Source organism: Aulonocara stuartgranti (assembly GCF_965226115.1).
Source record: "Aulonocara stuartgranti genome assembly, chromosome: 22".
NCBI lineage: Eukaryota > Metazoa > Chordata > Actinopteri > Cichliformes > Cichlidae > Aulonocara > Aulonocara stuartgranti.
Genome location: NC_138957.1, coordinates 9,499,029 through 9,523,255, shown reverse-complemented (window position 1 = coordinate 9,523,255; position 24,227 = coordinate 9,499,029). Strand labels below are relative to the sequence as shown.

Genomic DNA, 24,227 nt, shown 5'->3' with positions numbered 1-24,227 from the left:
TGATCATTTTATTACCTATGAAAGAATTTAGACAGTTTGTAACTGTCAGTGATGCTGCAGTGTTCGTTTGACTTTGGGACCTGAAGCGGAGTTTGGACCTGGAAACGGTTAATGACGTCAGACTTAAAGACCAGATAGGAGTGTGTTAGGAGGGGTTAACGTTTTGGCTCATGTGTTTCGTATCTGTTGTCGTTCTCCATGTTGAAGATGTTTTTGATTTAGCAGATATAGAGTATCCCCAAGTCAGGGGTTCTATTCTATATTAAATTCTCTATGTGGAAAAATTGAGTTTTATCGAAAGGTAGAAAACCTTTTTGAGCTGTTTGCCAACAGACAGCTATTTGGACAACTGCTCATCTTTTGCTACCTTGGTACTTGATTTCCTGATTCTTAGATGTTCTGCTCAAAGACGATCCAAATGCAGATGTTTTTTGGGAAGACTGTTCTAATAAAAGAAAATTTTAGTCCAGAACTTAGTAGTGAGACTACACATATTAGAAGCAAATCTACATGCACAGAAATTTCTGTAAACTATTTAAATTCAGAATCCAGCCAGGACTTCAATTCCGTTCAATGCAGTTTTATTAATATAGCACAAAATTATAACAATGGCCACTTTATATCTTAAAGCAAAGCCCCTACAGTGTCCTTTGCTTACAGCTAAGACATCTTCAGTTCTTTTCTGCTGCCACGATAGGGAAGCAGAGCTTGAGAGAAGTATATAGTCAGTCAGTCTGGATTTATCTTTAGTGCCTTATATCAGCTCATCACTCAGTAGTTGGCAGTACTATGCACGTATCTAAGAGCTACTGATTGTTAGTGAGCATGGTAACCAGTTAATGGGGAATCCAGTCTGGGAGCTGAAAATGCTGTTTTCCATGTGTGTATGTATTTTGTTTTGTTTTTTCATGAGGGCGTAAACACTTCTGTCACCATATGCATTGGTTTATCTCCCAGCACTTTGGCGGCTTATAGGCAGGAATGAAGAAAAAAAGCGACGTATGAATATATTCCCAACAGCATTCCCTTTACTGCAACAAAAAAAAACCCTGAAGCAGACTGTTTGAACATATGTTACTATTGTTGTTTCTTTTTTTGTTTTTAAGTGTGAATAGTATCATGTATGATATATTAGTCAGGATGGTGTCAACAGGAGATTGACCTATAAGAACAAGCCAAAGGAAAGGATTTAGAGGCTTTGCAGTATTGATCTAATTGGAAATGAGCTACACCTGGGCTGTCAAGTGAGAAATTGAACTAGAAATTAAAAATGTGACATTTTACCCTTTTAACCTTCATTATGGGTGGCTTGTGTTTGAAAATGGCTCATTAGGGTACAGTAGAACTGGTATAGAGTCTGTTACTAATTCAGTGCAAGCGACTCAACTGGCTATGCGACAGATGCCACATTATATCATCAAGTCAAACCTTGATCCTATGATTTTCTGCACACTGAAACACATCCTTGTTGATAATGACTCAGCCGCTAAACTTGTCAGAATAGCACAATGTAAATTCTGCTTCAGGGTAGATTTTCCTTTTTACAATATGAAAAATAGAGAACTATAAAATCTGATTACACTGCATGTCACACTTAGATACAATTATTTGGCCTTGAGCAACTAACAGTCACTTTAATTTGTAATTTATGAGCTTGTTGATGGTGTTTGGTACTGATTCACAGAGAGTGATTCTGCCACACGCAGTACAGATGCCATGAGAAGTGGAAGAGATAAAAAGCAAATGCTATGTGTGTGTCTTCCCCCTGAGGAGGTCATAGCCAAGTCCATGAGTCATCTCTCAATGCACAGTGTGGAAGTTCCCCTCTCAATAGCGAGCTTAAAAAGCTCTGGATATGTAGTCATTAGTTATGATTATATCAATAATTACTGTCAATTAATATCAACATACAATCTGACTAAAATGCATGTAAAAAAATAAAAAGTACATACATATAAGGTATGCAAAAAAGTTCAGAGGTTCATAAAAGTCAAACACTTAATCTGATTGAAACTTAGTTGATTTTCCATTTAAGATAATCTTGAATGTCCGCATGGATTCCAACACTGCTGCTTTTTTTTTTTTGATCACTCCCTGAAAGTCTCCCTCTGACATTTGCACTGTGCACTTTGATGTTTTGCTGTGGACCCCAACTTTTGTAACATCTGCTTAAAACTGACCTCAAATTGTGTGAAGGATCAAAAATGACTAAGCAGTTTTCAGTTGAAGGGCCCATAGTTTCCAATCAGGAATGCAGAGCAGGAGCATGCTCGTCATTTTATTCGGCATTCACCAGGTTCTGCTCCGTAAACAGAGTGAGAATGTAAATGTGGATTTTTGTCCAGAGTCACCTTAGTTATAACATTCAGTAGAAATCACATGAATTATGTTGCGTCCCAGCATTGTGCTGTATCAGAGGGTAGGAGCAAAGTGCAAGAGGGTTTATTGCTTCTTCTGTAAAATGATTTATTAATAGCAGAATAGCTAAAAATGGCCCAGAGGTGCATGGAATGATGATTTTAAATGGGAAATTATCAGATAAGCCTTAAAAATTCATTATTGACCTGTTCTCTGAACTTTTGATTAAACTTGATGTACGCATACAGTTATTTGAAAAAGTACAATTTCACATGTTCTGTATTTTTGGTCGCTACTATATCTTAAATTCTTGAAATATTTATTAACTCAACATAGTTTGAAGTTCAAAACTTGGTTAAAAAGAATGCCAATATTCATGTTGACTTGAAATATACATCTTGTACCAGAGCAATTTAGGACTAGTTTTAAATTCACTGCACAGCTGAACTGCTTAGGCAGGCTGTTTGTATAATTCATCAGTCAAAGCTCAGCTCTGAAGGTCTCCCGGACTGTCTGGGCTTATCCAATAAGAAGCTACTTAAAAGCAGAACAATACAGATTCACAAATTAACAGCTGAAAAGTCACTCTTTCAGCTCAAAGTAGGATGAACCAATTTTCCAAGCAACACTCTGGAATCCTTTTTATTTCAACTGCATAATAGAAATGTTAAATTGTTTAGAACTATCCAAATTAATCTGGGTAATAAATAGAAAAGTACCAAACCGTGAATGGCTGTTGACAATAAGTATAGACAGCTGACACGCATATTAATCATTCGCACAAGCGCCAGTTTTCTCTGAAATGGCCTGTTGAATGTGATGTTTAGTGCCCACAAATATACTGAATATAAAATATCAAAGGTGAATTTGGAAGCCACTCCGGATACGAGTTCTGAAATACGCTGCTCAGAAGAATTCAAGGAACACAGATCTCTACGGCGGGGGGAAAAAATTCTAAAAATCTGTGCTGATATGGACTGGGTAATGTTTTAGGAATGAAAGGATGCCACAGCATTAATGGAAATGAAAATTATCTCCAGAGGGTTTGATTCAGAGATACCCTGAGTGCTCCAAATGAGATGACAGGTGTCCCTGGGGATATCCTCCCAGCTATAGACCAGGGCATCACTGAGCTCCTGGATAGTCTGAGACACAACCTGACAGCATTGGATGGACCAAAGAAAATGCCCGAGATGGCATGGTATTAATTCCTTCATCCACCTAGAAGTGCCTGCAGACTCTTGCACATGAGGCCAGCATTGATGATCACCAGGACCAACCCAGGACCCACTGCATTAGCATACGGTCTGACAGTTGGTTCAAGGATTTCATGGCAGTCGGGCTGCTGCCTGTGGTGGTGTCTGTGTCCCTCCATGGATATGCTTCCCCAGACCACCACTGACCTACCACCAAAGCAGTCTTGCTGAACGATGTTACAGGCTGTATAACGTTCTCCACAGCTTCTCCAGACCCTTTCAAATCCATCACATGTGCTCAGGGTGAAGCTGCTCTTAGCTGTGAAAAGCACAGCACAAATGCCAATCAGGCTCCACAGTGCCGGGCAGTGAGTTTGGTCTGAGACATTCACACCAGTGGTCTCCTGGAAGTCATTTTGTAGGGTTCTGGCAGTTACTCTTGGCACAAAGGAGCAGATGCCGGTCGTCCCAATGGGTTAAGGACCTTCCACAATCCTCTCCAGTTCTCCTAGACTAACTGCCTGTCTCCTTGATCTCCTTTAGTCTCTTCAAACTGTGCTGCAAGACACAGCAAACCTTCTGGTAATGACGCATATTGGTGTTCCATCCCTGAGGAGTTGGACTGTGCACCTGTGCAACCTCTATAATGGCCAAGTATCACCTCATGCAACCAGTAGTGACACTGACCGTAGTCAAATAGAAAAGTTAGTGAACAAACAGTCAGAAAAGATGTCGGTGGTGCTCCGGCGATGCGCTGGGCAGTTTTCACGACCCTCTGCAACGCCTTCCGGTCCGAGGCAGAGCAGCTCCCGTACCAGACTGTTATACAGTTGGTCAGGATGCTCTCGATGGTCCAGCGGTAGAAGTTCACCAGGATGTCTGAGGACAGGTGGTTCTTCCTCAGGAAGAAGAGGCACTGGTGAGCCTTCTTGACCAACTTGGAGCAGTTGGTTGTCCAGATGAGATCCTTGTGTATGTGGATTCCTACATACACATATTCACTTATTCTGTTCACTTCACCCAGTATCCACTTGAAATCTGTATTCAGAACATGACATCCTTCCTGCAAGTTGGATGAGTGTAGCGAAAGTTTACGCTCTCTTTACAATAGAGTGCTGTTACAGAGACTACTCTTTGTGCATTAATCATGCCCATATTATATAATATATGTATTTCAAAGCTTATATGAGGGTCCACTGAGAATTTCCAAAAAAAGTCAAGCATGGCTCAGGATACGGATCATTATACTACTGTATCATCCCTGTTGTACACCTGAAAACAGACCATATCTGCTAGCAGCTCGTGTTACCCAACAATTCCAGCAAAGCCTTGAAATAGAAATTCTACATGGCTTTGAGTGATCAAAGCTGCAACACTGACACTTTACCGTTATTCTCTGGAATACAGATGATGTGACGTGATTCATCGTGACTCAGACAATTCAACAGAAAGGTAGCCGCACCTTTCCACACAGTATGCTTTGTCCATAGATGCCTTCACTCTCTCTTTCTCTTACCCTCTTCATGCATTCTGCACTTTCTCTCAAAGGTTAATAGACACAGGTTTGGTGCTCTAGGCGCTGCTCGTCTCACCCATTATTCCAAATGTCAGCTGTGTAAATGATCAGCGGCGTCCTTGTCATCACATATTATCTGGGTAATTGCCCTCTGATAAACGTATTTGTTTTGATGCAGTATTCATACATTGATAGCCTTCCCTGTGATCGTTATAAAAACATGCTCCCCGTTCACCTTTGACTTCTAGATGAATGCAAAACATAAACATAACATGATGGATCTGTCTTCAGTGCTGTTACCAGCAAATAATGTCTGTTTTTTGACTGCTTTGGTAGTTATTCGAGGATGTTTGTGTAATATCAGCCGCGTGCATCCATCCACATATTTAGTGTATCTACAGAAGCAGCTGTGTTGGCTCTTTAATAATATAGTGGGGAAGTTTAAGCAGTTTTGGTCAATGAGCAAACCGCTGATCTACATAGGTTTGTACTGTAATCCAAATGACTAACAGATCCACTCAGCTGCTGCTTGGGTTTCTTCAGTATATAGGATCTAAACTGAAGTAAGATCATTTTCCTGCATTTTAATCAGACTTTCCTCTCTACAGTAGTAAACCTGTTACACACTTGTGGGAACAAAAGGTACACAAAAGGACTACAGTATTGGCCTATAATTACCATTAAGAGCATTTTAAAAGGGGATTCGTCATTGTTGAAAGCCTCAGAGGGTTGTGGGTTTGTGTTAAAACGTCCACTAAATTGCTCATTTCCCCATGATTGACTTTGCAGTTTATTCGACATTAAAGATAACTAGAAGCTGGCGGAAAGAATCTGAATGGGAGAAAAATAAAAATTCATATAAGGAAAAATAAGAAAGGACGAGAGAAATGAAAGCGTGTGGCCTCGTGCTCTGAACTTAGTGTTAGTATAGGGAGCAGGCAAATGGCCTGTCAGAGTACTACTGTGGAAATATTGTATGTAGACAGAAAAACTGTCACAGAGAGGCACTCAGTGTTGAGTGTTGGCATAGAGAAAAGATTTAAAACACTGTATTTCTTACGTGCACAATGAACTTTTCTACGTGTCTTATGTCCCGTCGTGGCTGCCCCGCCATGAACCTGGTTCTGCTAGAGGTTTCTTCCTGTTAGAAGGGAGTTTTTCCTCCCCACTGTCGCCACGTGTTTCCTCATAGGGGGGCAATCTGATTCTGAGGTTTTCGTCCCGTTATTGTAGGATCTTTTGTGATTTCGCACTAGATAATTAAAACTGAATTTATTTGAATTAAAAAAGTACTTTAGACCCCATCAACCTTTCTCGTGTTCATATCTAGGACTCAGTGTTTGTTTTCATTAATGTTTTTCCCCTCTTTGTGTCACCTAACACAAATAAATTAATCATTCTTAATTTTCACGCAAATGTGTTATCGGTGCTTCAGACCTATTTCAGAAAACCAAATCTCCTTAGAAAACCCAAGACCCAAGCTGCAGACATTACAAATATCCAGCATTCAATTTCTGGGGTGTCAAACTCCAGGCCTCGAGGGCCGGTGTCCCCTTTAGGTTTTATATCTCACCCTGGGTCAACACACCTGAATCAAATGACTAAATCATTACCAGGCCTCAGGAGAACTTCAAGACATGTTGAGGGGGTAATTTAGCCATTTAAATGAGCTGTGTTGGATCAAGGACACAACCTGCAGGACACCGACCCTTGAGGCCTGGACTTCGACACCTGACCTCTAGAGCATCTCATTTTGTTACACCCACAATTTTGGAATGTTAGCAAGAAGCAAGATATAAACAAATTAAAATCATGGTTCAGCCCAGGTTGGTATTTTCCGAAAGCTGACATGTTATTCCTTACATAAGTCAGCCATCATTGCTAATCAGACTACCAGCTTCACACTTTTTTCTATTGTTATCAATAAAAGTGGCTACAGAGAGACGTGAGAGCAGACACTCTGCAAACACTCCTCATACGTGTAACCACAGGCTAATGTTTGTTTCCACTTTTGTGCGGAAGATATAAAGCTTAATTTAAATGGTTGTGACTTGCTGTAATCTATCAGAATTGTCTTGTGTTTATAGCTTTTTCGCCATCTAATCAAAACTCCAATGATAAAATTCAATTAATGATGTTATAGATGATTATTTTCCTAAGTGTCCATGCACTTGCCTCGTACGAAACCCTGCTTCTTTTAATGTTCTTTATACAAATGAATCATTCTTGAAAACTCATGAAACTTTAAACGTGTCAGAAACTATTGAAAAAGTGCATATTTTATGGGTCATGGACATGGATGGTTTATATGGGTTCTAGTATTGTTGTTAAAGTATTCAGTATGCACATGTACCACCACAAGACTTAGTTGGAGCCATTCTCTAAACCTAACAGGGAGCCTGCTATTTTGATTTTATCAAGCACTTTTATTGCCTTTTTTTTTTTTTTCAATTTCCTGGTTTATACTTAAACTTTTATATAATTATTTACAGGCACATGATACTCAGTTTGTCTTATCTAAATAGCCTTTAACATTGAGTTAGATGTGCTGCCAAAAGGGAGTCAGTCTTATTACACAAGCCAGTGTGTGAATGGGTGTGTGAATGGGTGAATGACTGAATGTAGTGTGAAGCGCTTTGGGGTCCTTAGGGACTAGAAAAGCGCTATACAAATGCAGGCCATTTACCATTACCATTTACCATTAGCTGATTTTCACATGTGCTCTTTGACATATGGTATACAGCAGGCACTGAGTGGAAACGGGAAGTGATATCCATTTGTTTGTGCGAAATCCTGCAACATTCCACGTCTGAAGACATACAAGCATACACTGACAAGCACAGAAGTTCAAGGGCCTGTTCATTCCTTTAATTTAATTACATTAGAGTATCTTTGACGTTTCTCCGGCTTCGTTCCTGCCTCAGAATAGCTGTCTGTTAGTTATTGTTGTTATATTTAGAGTGTGATGTATTTTTATTTAATACCAGGTTTTTCCATGTGTAAATATAGAGCAGTGACTCCCGTGTTGATTAATTCCTGAAACTCTCCAAAGCTTTTCCATGCTGCTGTCCTTAACCACGTCCACCCATCTCTGCGTCGCTGTGGAGAAGCCAGCGTTGAGGGAGTCCTCAATCAGCTGGTCCTGGAGCACCTGCAGCTTGCTCCTTTGCAGTGGGGTGAGTCTCTTTTGTGTGCATGCTTGCATTTGTCTTCCTGCGAGATTAATGGTTGTGCTCACACGCCACACCCACAGTTGAATGTTTGTGAACTCGAGCTACTGGAAATGTGCAACATTATGACTAAAGCTCTACGTGGATTTTATTTTACGTCTTTGAGCATGTTTGTCTTCCAGTTACGGTTATTTTGGTGGTTCCACGACCATCTCACACTTGTCAGTTAGTGCTTAAACCTCCAGAACTGGTCTCAAGTCATGTTTTTTATTTGCATTTATAATGGGCCACAAGCTATTTTGGAGAAGTGTAGACAGCAGCTTGGGAAATGTGTGAATCACCGGGGACTCACAGAATTTGTAGGAGCACTTTTCAGTCTCACCATCTGTGATCATCCTCTAAAATCACTTTTGATTTACTGCCGGTGTTTGTTTTCTGAGATTCCTGGCCTCTCTTCGGGCCCTGCCAGCATTTTGATTAGTCAGCTGGGGCTGTCCTCCTTTTGCAAAGAGAAAGCAATCTGCGAAATGAAGCGACACAGCAGATCAAGCATGGAAATGTAAGAATCTGTTGAGACAGAAATGGAGGAATCAGGAGCAACATTCGCTGGATGTTTTGGCATTTGACATGCACTTTCTTCAAATACTTTCCAGAGAAAAGCTGATGTTCTGTTTCATGTGTGCATTCTTATTGCAGACATAAATGTTAATCCCTCATGTCTCCATTTCTGCAAAAGTAGTTATGCAGCTCAGACCCGGGCTTTTGCGAGGATTGCTTGTTGTGAGCCAGATAATTTGCCTCAGCCCATTAGGATGCCTTTATCAGGGTTGCCAAGGCTATCACAGGCTCAATTATGGGTATAGTTCAACGATTTCCCCAATGTCTAAAATCATTAGTCCAGTTGGATGCTTGAAATGTCTTTGCTCTCCAAGCCTCACACTAGTAAAATAGCTGTAGGTGAATGCATCTTTAATTTCAAACATTCTGATTACACTTGTGTTTAATTCCCACAGCGTCTATGGAGAACTGTTTTGTTTGCCTTGCTGTGTTGTCACTATACAAAGGTAACTCGTTCCTGACGTGATAGATGACCAAAGAGCCTAAATGAAGCTCAACGCTTAAGTAACGTATTATGTTAATGCTGTTAATATAGAATCATTCCAGAATTTCAGTCTAATAATTTTACTCTTTTTTTCTTTCTCTCTTTTGGTTTGTGTGACACACTCTTATGTTTTCTAAGATTGATGCAGAAGCTGCTGCAGATATAATTTCACTGTCTGTTAGAAATGGCATGCATAGATTATTACAGCGCTGATGTGAAATGGCTGCATGAGATTTGTGCTGTTTGGAAATCAAATTATTTTCTGCTCCTTAATAGTCTTGATGAGTGCATAAAGAATACACGTTACATCTCAGCATATGTCTCTGAACCATCAGCATGCAATTTTAGCAAATTTAAAGAGTGTTAGCTGTCAATGATAAACATCTCAAAGTGCTTAAGTGTGCCAAAGGAGTCATTTACTTCCCAGTGCCACCCCAGGTCTGTTTTATGGCATTTTCCAGTCATGTGGAACAGTGTTCTCTCTCCCCCCCCCCCCCATTCGTATCACACTCTACAGTAAAACAGTTTGTCATTCATATCAGATTCTAGGATTTCCACTTGGCCTCGCTCACGATGGCAGGCTTCATCTTTGCTTTAACCTTCATTTGTGGATGGCATAGCAAACTGTGTTCACAGGCATGAGTGGAAATGTTCCCGAGCCCATGCTGTAAATTCTGTGACAGGATCATTCCTGCTTTCAGCGCAGTGCTGTTTGAAATGTCGTAGAGATCCAGCACAGATTTTTTAGGCCTTGGCCTTTGTGCACAGAGATTTCTCCAGACTCCTGGAGTCTTTTGATGATTTTAGATGAAGAGAAGATTTAAAGTATTCACTTTTTTATATTCTGGAATGTTTAGACATTGGTGTTTTTGCAGATTGGTGAACCTCTGTCGATATTTACTTTTGAACTCAGGTTCTTTTTATATCCAGTCATCATTGATCTGTTACCAATTTACTCAAGTATTTGCAAAATACTTGAGTATACTATCGAATTGAAAATGAGCTGATATTAAACCTATGTTTTAAAAAAACAAAAATAGAAATAGTAACATGTCTCAGTTTAGATTTAGTGTGATTTCTATTGTGGAAAAATAAGGGTTTATGAGATTTGAAAATCATTCTGCCTTTTACATTTTATACAGCATCATAGTTTTGGGAAAATATCTTTTTCCCTTGGCCAAGATCTGCTTCGATAAAAGATGAATAATTACTGCAGGGCGATGCAGATGGGATGTTGAGCCGGGGCAGAGTGTGTGGCTGGACGCGTGGAGAGCCGGGTGGGTTGCTGGCTGCGCAAGAGTAGCAGAGGAAGTGTAGCTGAACCGAGCAGAGAGTCCAGAGTAAATAAATAAAGAGTGACATCCGGAGCAGAGCCTTAGGCCTGGGGAGAGCAATGTGAGCGCTGGATGACAGGGAGGCTGCAGGTCTGATGAACCGGAGGCAAATTAAATTCAGTTGTTTTACTTTTGCAATACTTAGTTCAATAAAACGTTTTTGTCGTAGCAAACTGTCTGTTTCACAGTGCATGCTTTATCTTAGTGTAACTAGTACCACGTTATCCAAAATTTTTCCATAATGATGTTCTTCTACAATAATTCATCTTATTTTCTGATGTGTAATGACAAATGTTCAATCATTTGCAAAACTAAACTGTAATCTTAAAACCTTATATTGCACTGATAATAAAAAAAATTGATGCTTATTCAATAAAGGACTTGTTTGTTGTTCCTGCTGCTGTTGCAGGACGGGGTCAGATGCCCACAGTGCTCTCAGGCCTGTGGAAAGTCGTCACGTTCAAACTGGATATGAACTCTATTCACCTTACTGTAACCATCTGTTACAGCTGGTGTAGTATATCATTAAAACCACTCATCCACAGTTTAGTTAGCATACCTACTCATTTAATGCTGTTGATTGTTCTACTTCTAACAGTGGAGTCCACAGTCTATCATTTTCATTTTCAATCAACACTTCAAACACATCCAACTTTTTTATTCATGATTCTAGCTGCTTATGCATTACCTAACAGCTGCTAGTCTTACTTTCTATTAATAATTTACAAATTTGTATTGATAATTTAATGTTTTCAACTACTTATTCATACTTTTTTCTCTTGAACTCTTCAGGTCGACTTAATTCTTAAAGTAAATTCTGTTTGTTTGTTTTTCATGTTATTTTTCAGGTACTCTGTCCACCCATCCTCCAGGCAGCGCAGGGCTGTAGTACTAAGTCGAGCTTAACATGTAACCACATTACATCCACTCAGCTGGTGTCAGAAATTTGTCATGTGTCACTATAACTGTATGTCATCATAGCTGTTTGTAGTGAAACACAATATATTAAAAACTTTGTAAATGCTTTTTAGTTACACGTTCTTGGCCTTAAGCTGGAGAAACAGGCATCTCTGCCTGTGCTTAACCAATTATGTGGCATGAGAAACTTGATCCTCTATGATTTGCTTCTATAGAAACCCTATGAATATTTAATCACACAGGTTCAAGAGAACTTGGAAAGTGCCAGAATCAGTTTTATGGCTTTGTGTTTGTTAATAGTCTCATTACTATTATTGATTGGAGAGCAAACAGAGGCCATTAGTAAATGATTCTACCTCAGGGCAGAATCAGCCCCACAGTCCCATCGGCAGACTTGCAATAAGATCATATATGATCAAATTCACTGCGTTATCACAAATATGAAAGTCTTTTTTTTTTAATTAGTAAAACATCGTTTTGTTAGTGCTGAATTTCATTTTGCCGAGGTTCAGAAAAATGGCTCTAATTCACTGAGTGGGCGAGAAATTAAAGCGGATTACTTTTGTGTTTCTGTGGTAAACCTTTGCTGACAACAAAACATCAAGTGAAAAGACATTATGCAATGAACACTAGATTAGAGAGCTGCGCTCGTTTATACTGTTCTGTCTGCCCTAAAATATAGTACGTGGAAAGAGTCGACAACTTTTACATCATCTCCACACGTTTGATTTCACAGAAGCTATAATTCCTGACCTGCTGCTGTTGGGTTTTTATTTGTTTAAGAGAAGTATGAATATAGTGCTGTGACTTCAGTATACCAGACGTATTTACAATATAATTTAAGGCCATGTTGTTACAGATGAGGAAAAATCTTTATGACAGATTATATCATAGCTTATTCCTAGAATAGCTGCACTTGGCGCTATACGAGTCTGGATTGATACGTTTCTCTTTCCCTGAGTTTAAGCCCTAATTAAAAAAAAGTTCTCTGACTTTCTCTGCTCTTCATAGTCCTGTAATTTTCAGCTCCAGCAGTCCGCCAGTCTGTTACAGATCCTGAAAAGCAAGTCTAAACTATATATGTTGACCGTGGATTTGGAAGCACTGTTGAAATTGTGAGACGGCTTCACAAACAGTCTAAATGTCAGCAGGGCAGTCTTGGAGATTCTCAGCTATTGTTTTTCACAAGGCTGCTGGCTGACTGGTTTAATTATCTGTGACAAAATTTTATTGCACTCCCAAAACCCATAAGGAGTACTTGTCATCCTTAGAATTGGAGGGAGGACGTTTGACGGGAGGCTGTTAGATCACATTTTTCAAAGGAAAGATTTTACTCAGCACAAATCACACCCCACTTTTTAAAATCTCCTTTCTAATACTGTGTGTAATAGACAGGACATAGCTGAGCTGAGAAAGCAGGGAATTGAATTTGGTGCTGCCAAAACGGACAAGAAGTTTACGTGAACATGCCCAGATTTTCAACATGGATGACTTCAGAGAATGATTTTGTCTCATTGCTGACCAAAAGCTTATCAAAATTCTTTCATAGTAGTTAAAAAAAATACTGTGGCATTTTCGTTTAAATGAACAAAGTCACACTTGCATATGAAAACAGTATGTGAATTCGTGCTGTGCTGCATTTTAAACATGAAGAATTTTCCCGAACATAAACGTGTTCAGAGAGGGTCCGGACCACGTGTGACCCTAAACTGGAAAAGCAGAAGAAAATTCACGGATGGATGAATACAAATGTTCATATTTACTGAAAGTAGAAGCATTTGAACAGTTTAACACGCCCGTAGTGACTTTAACACGAAACCAACCCGCCACACAGGCCCTTCATAGTTACACAGCCGGCCATTCTGTAAAGCCTCATTGATTATAGCATCTCAGCTGTCAGTTTGATTAAAGGTAAAGTGGTGCAACTTGTGATGGGAGTCAGCTTAATGGAGTGTTGTTAAATAAACATTGACCTGGCCAATCAAGATAAGATACCTTTATTAGTCATGTGCAGACTGTTCTCAAACTGATCTCCCTGTTGGAGCTCAGTCTGGGGGGAGTTATTTTTTTCTCCTCATCTTTCCTCATGTTGTGCAGTTTCCATTGCTATACCTCTCTGACCTGTCTTCCCCATGTGATGTTTTGGTGTAATGCATGTATGGTCGGAGGGTAAGATGGCGCCGCCATTGCGTGCAATAGGTCGGCAGCCTTAACATGAAATTTCCCCTTGTGGGACTAATAAAGGTATCTTATCAAGACGGAGCTGTGTGAGGCTGTGACACCAGCTGGGTGGATGATGATACTGTACACAGAGGGGGCAGCAGGTTTATATCAGACAAGAAGGACCCTGACATGTGTAGGATGGGACTGATAGTTTAATTGATCTATAAGCAATCATCTCTGTACTTTGTAAATGAGAGCACATGTTATACACACATGTGTCAAGTCAGTTGCAAAAGCTATTTACTGTTATCCTATTCCTGGATAAAAATCTGACTCCAAAATTTTGAAGTTGAATTATGTAGTTATAGACAGTTGATGATTTTCAGCATTCGGTGTGTTGAGCGTTGTTACCGTGCAGCGACGTGGAAAACTCGGAGCCTGAGCGTGGACTTTGTACCCGTTCCTCCCCCCACCTCACTACGCCACCAGGAAACCATTTCAGTGGAATACAAATGCAGCCATGAATGGAAAGACAAATGTTTAGTCTAGCAGAGGGATGGAAAGCGAATGGTGGAGGCCACGCTGTAAAAGGCGAAGAAATAATTTAATAAGACAGCACTTCTGAAACGACTCACACTCCTTTTTTCTCCCCCCAGTACCCTCCGCATCCACAGAAAGACATTTGGAGCAGTCACAGGCGGTGGCTTTTCAACACACACGGGGGTGTGGGGTGGGGGGGGGGGATGCCTCATGGAATAATGTGGCTTTAAGCAATTGTCAGAAGCTCATCTGCCGTAAGTGCTGCAGGTTTGACAAATGATGCTGCCAAACAGCCCAGACTCACCTAACGCTGAAGTCCTGTTGCAGTGACGATGATTAGAGGAGCTGACCTGAGAGAGAGGAAAGAGGCAAATGCATGCATGGCTAAAATGAAAGAGAAGTGCTCTGACTGCACCTGTAGCTGCTAATATGTCGCATCTGTGAGCACATCAATTTCAGGCTCCTCTGCGGTTTTCAGCACAGCAGTTATGGGGCCGGTGGGAGATGGCAGAAAGCCTTCTTCAGTCTGTGACAAGTTCCTAGAAATGCAAACACATCTACTGGGTGTTGGGCACATCTCTGTTTTTATTTCAGATATAACTGAACCTCGTGTGCAAACTTGTGCACCATGATTAGGTTTAGATCTAGTTAAACATCTGCCCTTCTTTTATGTTTATGTAATATATATTACTATGTAAATGCTTATAATAAACGCGGCTAAAGTTTCAAAAAGCGAGTTAATCATAAGTCATCTGTATGAACCAGAAGCTCAAATTTCAGACTGCTCTAATTTTTTTTCCAGTCTGGCTGTGGATGATGCCATTGACAGCAGATCTCCCTATATGGTTATCTCAGGCACACAGCTCCAGCTGTGACCACAGACAACCACACTACCTGCTTTTTAAACTTTCAATTCCTGGGGGGCAGTGAATTAGGAGAAAGTTGGTTTGGAGGTAAAGTGAGGAGAGATAAAAGAGCCTGTTTCTGACAATGAATGAACTGAGGGGCTGCACTAAGATGAAGTATAAGAAAAATAAGGATTATTTTGAACTGTCACTCATTGGAAAGCTATTCTAGTTAAATCTTTTAAATGTGTTTGCTTGAAAGGCAAACGTTTTCCTTGTTTGTAACCTAATACGCAAGAAAACAGAAATTTCGTGTAAATGATAAATATTTTAATAATAATACGACTTTACATTATTTAACTGAAGACTTTCCCCAAAGTGGCCCACTATGCAGCATCTATCCATCCTCTTCCACTTATCCAATTCAGGGTCACAGGGGGGCTGGAGCTCCCAGTTACCATAGCTACGCAGGGCTAACACACAAAGACAGACAACCATTCAACTCATATTCACACATATTAACTGGTAGAATCACCAGTTAAGCAATACACAAGCCCAAAACTAAATATATCAAAATGTTATATTTTTGTATCTCCTTGAATGGATTTTCGATCTACCAGTGCAGGTCAAATAAAGAAAGTGGTAACAGTAAAACGGCACAGATGCGATCATATTTGGTGCACAAAAAGTCCTACGACAGAGTACCTTGAGAAGTTGTCTCTTGACATAGGCACAAATTTTGAAATGTGGTGGCACAGTGCCGTAGTGGTTAGCACTGTTACCGCACTGGCTGCAACCACTCTGTGTGGATTTTCCACATTCTCCCCGAGCTTTCCCCTGGGCTTCCTCCAGCTATTTTGGCATCCTCCCACAGTCCACCTGTTATATTAATGGGTAATTCTAAATAAGCCATTAATGTGAGGTAGTTTAAGTGTTTGAGGTGTGTGGAATAAAGTGCTGTATGATTGTGACATTACTATATAAAAACAAGCACGTTACCTTTTCACCTACAAGCACAGACACCCACAACATAACTGAATAATCTAAAATAAATCCAGCCATCCATTCTCTTCCGCTTGTACTGATCAGGGTCACTATCTCAGCTTCCATACTGTGAAGGCATGGAATATCAACAGTATGTAAAGGTTCAATGACTCAGTCTTACATGAACATGCCCTGTTCTGCATCTAATACTCATACAGTTACTTGATTAACTGATTCAGGGATACTTCCACCTTTTTTTCCACTATCACAGGCTGTTTAGTGTTTACAAGTTAGCAATATGCTTACTTGCTTTACTTACTGCTGTCAGAAATGTATAAAGCATTTTTTGCTCTATATTAAACTACATCAAATCTTGACTGCATTAGTACTTACTAGCATGAAGTCGTGTTTGTCTCTGGTTGTTTTTATTCTGTTACATTTTACTTAAAATTGCTAGAATCCAAAGTTGAATGAAGGGCAGCAGCGCTAGACGGCTTCACAAATCATAATCAGCCTGTTGCATTCTGGCTAACACACACACACACACACACACACACACACACACACACACACACACACACACACACACACACACTATGTTTTGAGCATGCAAAAAGAATACATGGAATAAAAGCTTAGTGCTTCGATTTTAATTCTAATAATTAATTTTAATTGACTCAGCAAATGGTTTATTACAGTCACACAACTGAAAAGACTGGAAAAAGTATTCAATGTGAAACAGAGGAATTAATCACATACTCACATGGGTGTTCCTCCCTTCAAAGTTTAGTATTTTTTACTTGATGAATAAGTTAATCAGTTAAACTGCCGTACAAATTAGCATCAATTACTGTTTTTGGACAAACAAGCGTGTAATGAATGTACTGTGTTTGTCTTTAGCCTGATGTGTTTTGCGTTTAGAAAATCATTAAAAGTTATAATTACATGAAATAATCGAGAATAAAGACTTGTTGGAGGAATTTGTATTTGTAGTTGTTTAGAGCTGTTCAGTTGTTGGATTTTTCTGCAGCAGCAGAAAAGGAAGGCGAGTAAGTTGTAGCCGGTGTGACGTCAGCCACTTATTAGTGAACATTACTTATCCTGTGACTCAGGAGGTAGAATCTGCTGATCCAAAGATTGGTGGTTTGATACCTGGTTCCTTGGTCCATATGTTAAAGTGTCCTTTGGCAGGATGCAATACTGAACCCCAGCTGCCTCTGATGCATTCATCAGAGTGTGAGTTCTTAAAGGTACACAGTAAAGCTCAGTATTAATGTGCCTATGAATGAATGGGTATGGCTTACTGGAAAAACTTTTCAAAAATGAGATTTTAATCTGTAAACCTTCAGGAAAATCTACTCGTATTCTTCTATATCTGCTAGGACATAAACACAAACACACACCTTACCAGCCTCCATCTACTGGAGTGCAAGTAGCCTTAAATTTGCTGCAGGTGTGGCCCATTTAGCTGACTGATGGGTGCTGTGAGGAGGACTGAGTTGGCAGAGCCTGATTTATCTGCTTGTTTCTTTTTTAGCTCTGTCAGTCAGCCATCCTAAAGATCTCCAATTGAAGCCAGAGAGAGATATGGGACTATTCACACTTCTTTTGCAAGTCTCCTGGCTAGTCTGCGTGATTTACAGAGGCAGCCCTGACTCAGATGGACTAAGATGGATGTGTGGATGGAAACAAAGAGAGTCATATTTGCAGTGGAGGGGAAATCACGGGGTAGCTTAACAGGAAAGGCTTCAACTGATTCTTCTTCCCGGTTAGCCTGAGCAAGGGGATCTGACAGGAAGAGTCAGTTGCTTTTCAGCTCATTATTTAACCCATTATGAACGTGAATAATGATTTCTGCGCATTGTGTCATGTAGGATTACCATAACACAACACTGAGTAACAAAGCATTGTTAATACATTTTTACCACATTAGGAGGAGGCATGAAAGGATCATTTGTTCTACTTTGGCTGAAATCACCAGTCTTATCCTATCACCCTGGTAGCTTTAATGTGGAAATGAGAGCAAAGCATAAACCAGCCCACTCTGCGATTCCCTATCTAGCCTTTCCTTTTTCTCCCCGGCCCTGTATGGATCCACAGTTAGCACATTTAACGGGCTTGGAGCGTCTGTTTATGGGGTATTTATCATGGCTACAGAACAATCCGGGCTGTCAGTGCGTCAGTTTGGGTGAGCTGTGGAAATAAATCAAAACTCCCCCGGCTTGCCACAGATAGCACACTACACACTCGCCCATTCATTTAGGCTGCTGGGATGGGAGGAAAGAGTAGGAGAAATAAAAGTTTAGTAAAATTATATAGATGCAGCTAAAGTAAAGGTTTGAATTGAAGTTGTGGAGATCAATTTGGGGAGGTTTCGTCACAGTGTCCAGAAAAAACGTGCTCCATTTGAGCTCATTATTTGTGTTGTATAATTGTAACTATCCAGTGTTTCTTTTGCATCAGCTTAGTTCTCACTGTTTTCCAAATGTATTTTTGGCCTAAACCTATTTCTCTTTCCCAGTCTTATATCAAATAAAACCACCTCCCTTATTGATTTCTTTAGAGGAAACAAGAGTATCCCCAACGGCTGTCTTTTCATTCCTCAAAGACAGATTACCTGACATTTCTAAATGCAACCAAGTCCAACCAATGTTCCTACACTTATTTCTGCTAAAAGGAGGAAGGTTGTAGCACAGTTACTAAACTTTCCTCCATAAACCTTTAACTGTGGGAAATACTAACAAACATCTGACTGTGTGTCTTTAATGGAGACGTACTTTTACTTGGGTCAATACAGAGTTAGTTAACTTTGATTTCGGGCAGTTTCTTTCACAAACTAGATAGCAGCTTATCTTGTAGCCAGTGCTTGACTGCAGACCTTTTTCTGCTCACTTGTGATGCTGAACCAAGGTGCTCGGTGTATCGAAAATAATGTGTAGCTTGAAATAGACACACTGATAAGCCTGGAGAGTTGAAATCATTTTCATGAGAATAAGAGGATGGATGGAAGTTAAGAACTACTTTAAAGTTAAAAGTACAATGTGTAAAAGCTCTACACTCGTACCCCTCCAAATTCACGTGCGTATTGTAATCCAAGCTACTGTGGCTACTGCAGGGCAAACAAACAGTAGCCTTTCATCTGTAATGAGTGTAGGCTGTCAGTCCACTGTTTACCTCAGCTGTCAATATGTGTCCTCGTCTATTTCCCCTGGTTGGCTGTAAAACCTGGAAAGGAGTCTTCTGTCTGATGACAGCAATACTGAGATGAGCTGCAGAGGATATCCTGGGCTTTTTTTTTTTGTTTTTTTGTCCCATTTGGATCTTTAGCCATCAGAATTGTTGTCTTAAGGCCAAGAAAGATGCCAAGTGGATCATCATGCCCTTGCCATATTGGACCATTTGATTGACCTTTATTATAATTATGTATTTATTTTATTTTATTTTTGGTCGCTACAAACGGGACAGACATGACTGGGGGATAGGACAGGGAGAAAGAATGAAAGAAAGAGAGGGAGAGAAAGAAAAACAGAGGGGGGAAGAGACGGTGAGAAGGGGGGGAAGAAAGAAAGAAAAACAAACAAAACACCTGGGTCACCTGTATGGAGAAAAAAAAACAGAAGAGAAAACAAACAAAAAAGAGCAACATAATAAATACAGCACCATCACAATAAACTAGCTAGCAGTAGATAACAGTAGATACTAAATATTAAACACTATTGTGCAGCACGCAAGATACAGCGCACAATATGCTTTAAGGCAGCAGCCAAGAAAGGTGTAGTCCGCGTCTGTGCACACCTGTGTGGATCAGCACGCTTGTATTCCAAAGGTTTCTCCATGTAATGATCTGCTAGGGATTGTGGGGGGCCATAGCCCCGTCCCCCAGGGCATGAAGCAGGTATGGAGGAGATCCAGGCCCCAGACATCCACAGGCCCCAGAGTACAAGGACCTGAGGAGGACCACCAAAAGGGGAGGAACCGTGCCACCCTCCTGGGAAGAGCTGAGTAGAGTCCCAAAGGAGAGGTCACCCAGCAGCTACAGAGCAGATGCCAGAGGGGGTTGCAGTGGCGTGCCCGCGGGCTCTGCCGGCAGCCAGCTGTGCCAGAGAGGACCGAGCTTCAGGCCCAGAGGCCAGAGGCTTGAGGGCACCCCACCCCCCAGAAGGGGCCCAGCCGGGCCACAGGCGCCAGGCCCCGCCAATCAGCCACCAGGAGTGAGCCGGTACATACATGAGCGCCCAGCCCCAGTCGACAAGAACCACCAACACACCAACGTCTGAGGGCATCAGCCACCGGCAGGGAGTGTGGTGAGGGGAGATAGGCCTCCGTACTTTAGAGGGCCTGAGATGTACCCAGAGAGGTTGAGTCTAAGACCCAACCTGACATATAGACACAGACGAACAGGCGCACGCGGACACAGACGTGCATTCCCACCCCCATATGCACAACCAAATACTCGGCACTCACCCAACGTGTAGACAGACACAAATAGACACTGCACAGACAGTCACACTCCCCAAACATACTCTATATCCCAGGTCCAGGTACCCCCGCCCTCGGAGGGGCAAGCCGCACCTAAACCCAGGAGATGTAACCCTTCTCTCTGGGGTGGAGGCAAGCGGACCACCTCCTTATCTGCAGTAGCAGGGAGGCCCCGCATCCCAGACCATATCCTGGGCTTTTCTATTACTAAGCACTGGTGTTTTTGCTGCTGTTAGTCTTTAAAGCGAATCTGTCATTATTGGACTGGGATACTCAGCAAATACATTCTATGTACAGTCTCTATTTTTAGAGACTCTTACTCTATTTTCTTTTCTTTTTAGGACATTTGAGCCTAACATTAGCTGGCAGAATGAATGCTTGTTTAGCTTGTTTGTTGTTAGGTGTCCAGAGATGGGAGGGTCGCAATACTGGGAATAAATACGCATGTGTATGCACATTTTCACTTGTTAGAGCCCTGACTTCAGTTCAGGAGTGGAGTCTTACGGTGAGGAGGAAGAAGATGATGAGGTGAAAATCAGGAGGAGAGAGAGCAGTGATGGAGGAAGCAAAAGACATTAGGTGAATATGATAATGAAAAAATAGACATGTACAGATATTAAATGGTAATATATAGTTTGAAAGAGCCATTTGTGATCTTTAAATGAAGAGTAGCTTATAAGGTGTATGTATGTGGCTCATAAAACATGATTAGGTGGAACCACGATGCCCATCTTGTATTCAAGAGGAACATGGCAGCTTCCACAAACCGGCACTTGCTCTTATGTATTTGAAATGGATTATTTTAAGTTTATGCAAACACATCAATTTATTTGAAAATTACACTCTAGTCAGTGTGTGTTTAAGAGTACAACACTTTTCAATTAAATAACCTTTAAAAAAGTCTTGATTGCACCTTGAAAGATCGTAAAAACAATTAGATTCATATTAAAAGTAGAGCTGGGCGATAGAACGATAACGATATGTATCGCGATATAACTTTGACTCGATAGAGAAATTAAGCTATCGCGATAGACCCGCCGCTCTTGTCCTCAAGAAAAAAGGAAAAAAAAAAGGTCAACCAATCCAAATTAAGTAGCGCAGAGCCGAACCAATCACAGCCGCAGCATCACGTCGCGTGACTTGTTACGTACAGCACAAGTGCCAAGCCGCACGTGTGTTTGTTTGGGAAGCAGCCAGTGGGTAATGGAGGAAATGAGTGTGCCGACTAGAAAAATCAACCGAGCGTGACCGAAGAGAAAACAGATGATGGTTCCAATGCCGGAGAGATTGTCGAACGGAAGAGCCATAGAAGTTCCGTAGTTTGAAGGTATTTCGGCTATTTCAAGTCTGACAAAAAACAGAGTAGCGTGCACTGTAAATTGTGCCGAAAGCAAGTCTGGAAATACAATAAACTGGTGCATGCGTCACACTGTGCGCCACGTTATTGTTTCGGTGAAATGAATTTCTACAATACTGTTACTGTTAATTCTACTCTCTGCAGTGTTTAAATGCTTACATATACACAAAGTTACTGTCCCTCCACACATACGACTCTGTTCTGCTTCTATGCCCCAGCTTTGTTTACTTTTTCCCACCGAGGCTTCTAGACTTCTGATTGGCCAACATTTCGGCACGGTTAGGAATCTAGCGCCACCTGCTGCTTTGGCATGTTCATAGCAGCGTTTTCCTTCATTTCTGCCTTTATGTGTGGACGGGATTATTTTTTAAAACGAAAACGGAAAATCTCCGTTTTCAAAGATACCCGTGTACGTGTGGACGTAGCCTCAGTCTCTGACTGGAAGCGCTAATTCGTCATTCGGCTTTTGTCAGACTAAAGTAACTGTTAAAACTGTTTGAAAAGCTAAGCTATACAACAAGGAGAGATTGAGAATTTCCTTTTAGTTCTCAGTTTATTTGATATTGACAAAAGTTAGTCAGTTTTGTCTGTTCTTCTGTAAAACAAACTAAGATTTATTTTTAGAATTAATATTTTGTTTCTAAGTGGAATTGACAATTTAGTCTGTTTCATTTGTTCTATTTTGAAACTTAAACGCTTTAGCGGCTGCCTTTTGTGTAGTTTGCAATATTTGCCTTTATTTATCTGAAAAAGTCTCATGTTCCTTAAGTACATCTACCCTGTTGAACTTATTATGGGAAATAAATATTTAAATAAAAACAAGCTGCTGATTATTTCACATTTTACTTGTGAGCAACGGCACATTTAAATCTTACAAATATAGTTATTTGGCTTATATCGTGATAGATATCGTTATCGCCTGAAATGAAAAAAACATATCGTGATATGAAAAAATCTCATATCGCCCAGCTCTAATTAAAAGGTAAATTTATCCAGTTTAAAATCAATCGTAACTATTTAGTCACTGTTTGATTTAAAGGTTGGATCATTTAATTAATATTATAGTTGATTTTGTTCTTATTATTATTTTTACTTTAGTTGTGTGTCTGTAAGGAAAAACATACAAGTCATTTACATCTAAGTCTGTCCAGTTAGGAATCATCATTTTCACTTGTTTTGGTGCAAATCAAAGTGACAACAATCAGCAGAGAGAAACTACGGGTATCTATATAATTTATATCATAAATACCATCTGAAGTATTTTAATCACAGTGGCACCGAGTCATCTCTTCCGTGCATGAGCCATGTTTGCACATTGAGCACCCTGGATAATAAAGACTTTAGTTTGATGGTCGCTTTGAATGTTATGTATAGAGCACGTGTGTGTTTGTCAGTAAAATTAGAGAGGAATAAACTATGAGATGATTGCATATAATAAGCAGTTTATATATAGGGTATTAATTGCATTGACTGAGCTATACTAACAATCTCACAATATGTCTTTTTCTTATCTAAAGGCATTGAATATATTAATAATCTGATATGAAATTCTGTCTCGATGTATATCGAGAAACTGTTTCGCCTGCTTCTTGGTGATGTGGCCGCCTCGGACTCGGAGTTTGCTGGGTTCGAGCTGGGCCCAGTGCACAAGCATTTTTGTCTTTCAACATAATTCTTGGACATGTGCCCAGCCCGCCGTTCTTTTTGGCGACGGTGGTAGACGACATAGCCCGTCAGAGAAGTCGCTCTACTGCATCATCTGTCACTATCGATCCTCCTCATTGACGCTCTGATGCCACAGAGATGTAATCAGATCTTTTCTCACATGAATGGAGTCGCTTTGCTTTTTTCCCCTCCTGATTTCAGTCTGTGGATGCCTCAGATCTGTTTCAAAAATTAAATGAATAATGGAAAGTATAGAAATTTGTCTGTTTGTATCATTTGACCTTCATCATGTGAACTATATAAGGCTTAGCTAACTGGGATGTGGACAGGCATTGTATTTTTCTGCTGCAGCTGCGCATTAAAATAAGTCAAGTTTTTAATGATTGTTCATGATTCGGAGGGCAGTGCAGTGGTTAGCACTGTCACTCCTCAGCCATCAGTCAGCTGGGATCTTTGTGTGTGACATTTGCATGTTCTCCCTGTGATTGGATGGGATCTCTCTGGGTATCTTAGTCTTCTTCACACAGTTCTAAGACATTTATTTATTATATTTGTTTATTTTAAATTAGCTGGAGGCGTGAGCGTGAATAAGTGTTAATT

General features: G+C 40.5%; 1 protein-coding gene across 4 annotated transcripts in view; it reads left to right on the top strand.

Annotated features, from left to right (window-relative positions):
• trappc9 (trafficking protein particle complex subunit 9) overlaps positions 1-24,227 on the top strand; it is a 233,478-nt gene that overhangs the window by 157,219 nt on the left and 52,032 nt on the right. For all 4 annotated transcript variants that reach the window (XM_082521363.1, XM_082521361.1, XM_082521362.1 and 1 more), the window contains one exon: positions 8,156-8,246. In XM_082521363.1, coding sequence (XP_082377489.1) covers positions 8,156-8,246 — 91 coding nt within the window. The remainder of the gene's footprint in view (positions 1-8,155; positions 8,247-24,227) is intronic.